Below are 3,480 nucleotides of genomic sequence, written 5' to 3'. Positions count from 1 at the left end.
CTTTATTCCAAGGACAACTTTAAAAAAAAAAATTAATTTCTTTTCGATATCTGAAATAATCAAATATTATGAACCACAAAAAAAAAATCAATTAAAGTAGAACGAATGAAATATTAAAAACACCTTTGATAGTGTCGAAATGTGTGATCGTTTTCATCTAATTATGTATATTATTAATGTAATATTTTCAACATGTCTTCTTATGTGAAGGTATTATTCATTTGCACATTCCAAAAATAATGTAGTGCGTGACCTTTTTATTTGAATTAAACTGTTAAACAATGTATATTTTGTTTTACTTAATTATGTCTTCTACGTGTATGACCAGTTACACAATTATTGTAATAATAGTATCTCATGAACAACAAATGTAAATGTGAATTATAATTTTTTTTAAATATTAAAAAATGTTAATCTTTTTCATAATGAACAAGCAATGAAAAAGCGTTAAGAATTTAGAAAATATAAAATAAAAAACTAGACACACACACACACATAGATAGGTATACACCTATTATTACCAAAAAAAAAATTTACTAGTATCTTGATAATTATAGTACAAGTTTAATTAAAATTGCAGATCCGTTTTTCACTTGGATTAACGTAGCTGGCTGTCATTTCGTCATTTCTCCAGAGAGAGTGGAACCTATAAATATGTCCGAGCATGACACCTTTCTTCATCGTTCAAAAGCTTGAACATTTCAAACCCGTAAAGATCCCATTTTCCCAAATCAAATTTCTCTCTCATTACTAAGTTTTTCTTATTCTCTTTTGTATCAATGGCGTTTAAAAAAACGTTAGCTCAGCGCCTTTTCAATGCATACAAAACCACTAATTTTTCCATTTCCACTTGCCGTATTACTCCTTCATCTTCATCCATGGCATCCAAATCATTGACTACACCTCCTCCTGATAATAAAATCGCCCCAGATCCCGGAGACAACGGAACTTTCCGGAGATTCCTCCATCGCTACCCATCTCCGGCGATCTCGCCGGATCTCCGATCATTACCCTCTGGCGAAAAGCTCATCGAGAAACTGCGTGAAATGGACACTGAAAGAAACAGGATCAGACTCGATGGACTCCTGACGCCGGAAAAGTTGATGCCGGAGGAGACGTCGGAGGGGAAATTGACGGTGGAGGATGCAAGGAAGTTGCTGAAATTATCACAATTGGAGATGGTGAAATTGAAGCTAAGGAAAATTGGAAAAAATTGTATTTCGTACTCAGAATTTGTTCAGATCTGCTGTGAATCTTGTTCGAATAGTACTGATCAATGCCTAGAATTCGCGAAGATTCTAGATGATTCTGGAAGTGTAATTGTTCTAGGAAACGTTGTGTTCCTCAGGCCTGATCAGGTTGGTTTTCCACTTTTTCATTCTTCTTTTATTAAGCCTTTCTCTGATGATTAACAAATTTTTTACAGATGCATAAAGATAAATTACCAAGAATTACTATGTGATAGTTGGTTGGTAATTAGCAGCATTACATAGAAATTATACATGTTGATTTACTTTTGGTTAGATATTCCGAGTCTACCGAAAACTGATAGATTTTCATCTATTTTGTGTGTTTTTTCTCCAAACAGGAAAATGAAACAAAGTTACTCCAGATCTCTAAACGAGATGGTGACTTTTATAAAGGAGTGGACCAGTCGGATCATTTTCAAAGACCCAAAATTTTCTTCTTGAACACATTCGAGGCTTTTAATACTCCTATATTTCTCCCAAAACTTTTCGAGGGTCGTCATAGTTATTTGATTACTGGGGAGAAAAATGAGATGCTAAAATTTTAATTGATGGATTTTGGGGATGGAGGAGGAAAAGGACATCCAATTATTGTGGAGTTCAAAAAAGTAGCAAAGCCCATAACAAAGAGAAAATGATTTAGCTATCAATTTCCATTTCCCTTTCAAATTGCCCACTAGTATTTTCTAATGCTTGACGCTCTAGAACTCTTAGCAAATGAGGTGGGTGAGAAGTTGTTTGCGTAATCATAGGTAGAGAAGCCTCATATGTCAATTGTGGCATGTTCATATATTACGTGTGTCTAATTGGTACATAACGTGGTGGATTGGTCACTCGTCTAGCCCATTCTTATTGGAGGAATAGAGTAAGAGAATAACAAATTTAGGGGCTAAGATATTTTCATTTCTCTTAATAGGGAGACGATATTTTCATTTTTCTTAACAGGGAGTTAGCTCTCATTTTTAGGTAGGATATTTTATGCGTGTTGATTGACTTTTCACAAATTGGGTTTAGGAGAATGTCAATTTTGAAGTTTTATTTCCTGTTTATAAATTACTATTTACATCGCATGATTTTAACTAGTGTCAACCTATTGTCCAATGTCTATATACATATTATTTTTTAAAAGAAATACTATTTATATATACATATAAGAAATACTACTATGCTCATTGTCATAAGATCTTGAAATAGACAGAGGTATGTCAAGTGGAGTGTTAGTTTTACCCAAATGTTTGGTACTCTGTTTTTGTTTACAGGTAGTGAAAACCATACAAGGCCTATTACCAATGCCATTGCCGAACCCAAATGACCCACAAATGATGAAGGAGCTCAAGCAAATGGAGGAGGAAAAATCAATCATTGACAAGAAAGCTGAGTCATTGGTGCGTAGAGAGTTGTGGTGTGGGCTAGGCTATTTTGTCATTCAGACAGCAGCATTCATGAGATTGACATTCTGGGAACTTTCATGGGATGTCATGGAACCAATTTGTTTCTATGTCACATCCATTTACTGCATGGCTGGTTATGCATTTTTCCTCAGGACGTCGAAAGAGCCTTCATTCGAAGGATTTTTCCAAAGCCGATTTGCTGCTAAGCAAAAACGTCTTATGAAGCTTAAGAATTTCGATCTTCAAAGGTATAATGAGCTCAAAAGAGCTTGTTATCCCAACTCATCGTCGCCTCCTGGAAATACCTTAGCCTTTAATCCTTTATCCCTTGATGTAAACAAGACAGAATTTCACCATTTACCTGAACATTTTTCTAGGTAGAATAGTTTATTTCATGAATAGGGAAGATTAAAACAATATTATGGTTGCAAAAGAAAAAGAAGAGACATCAATTTTGTCTCTGTTTTTTTTTTTCTTCCCTTCTTGGTTTTAGTTTTACTCGGACAAAGTTAACTTTTATTGTCTATAATGACGGCCAATGTATTATATGTATGTGAAGAGTTTAGGAATGAAATGGAGTTCCAGTAACAATACGAATCTCTCTTGGGGAATATGCATTTTGTCACTACTCAAAACGGTACACTTGCCTTCCTGGTGCATACTCAGCTTCTCGTTATCTAATGGAGTATAATTTAGTTAACAATTACAAGTGAATAAAATACTACAGTACTTAGAATATATATATATATAGATGAAACCACCGGATCTATATTTTGATTCAACGAATATGCCAAGAAAGAATGACTCATAAATTATGTGCCTGTGTCCCCTCCAAATGACAA

The 3,480-nt window shown here is 34.3% G+C and overlaps 1 protein-coding gene across 1 annotated transcript; it reads left to right on the top strand.

Moving 5' to 3' along the window:
• LOC109217188 (calcium uniporter protein 2, mitochondrial-like) lies at positions 659-3,249 on the top strand. The gene is made up of 2 exons (XM_019381443.1): positions 659-1,358; positions 2,507-3,249. Exons 1-2 carry the CDS (start codon positions 780-782, stop codon positions 3,017-3,019), a joined length of 1,092 nt encoding a protein of 363 aa, XP_019236988.1. The 5' UTR covers positions 659-779; the 3' UTR covers positions 3,020-3,249.

The sequence above is a fragment of the Nicotiana attenuata genome, chromosome 1 (assembly GCF_001879085.1).
Source record: "Nicotiana attenuata strain UT chromosome 1, NIATTr2, whole genome shotgun sequence".
In the NCBI taxonomy this organism is placed as follows: Eukaryota; Viridiplantae; Streptophyta; class Magnoliopsida; order Solanales; family Solanaceae; genus Nicotiana; species Nicotiana attenuata.
Note: the sequence above shows the minus strand (reverse complement) of the source record. Positions and strands in the feature narration are given on the sequence as shown.

What these genes read in the sequence shown, in the direction of transcription:
- LOC109217188 (XM_019381443.1), top strand. Translation starts at nt 780, where the DNA reads ATGGCGTTTAAAAAAACGTTAGCTCAGCGCCTTTTCAATGCATACAAA. An exon ending in TGTTCCTCAGGCCTGATCAG is followed by an intron (nt 1,359 to 2,506) that starts GTTGGTTTTCCA and finishes TTTTGTTTACAG; the next exon opens with GTAGTGAAAACCATACAAGG.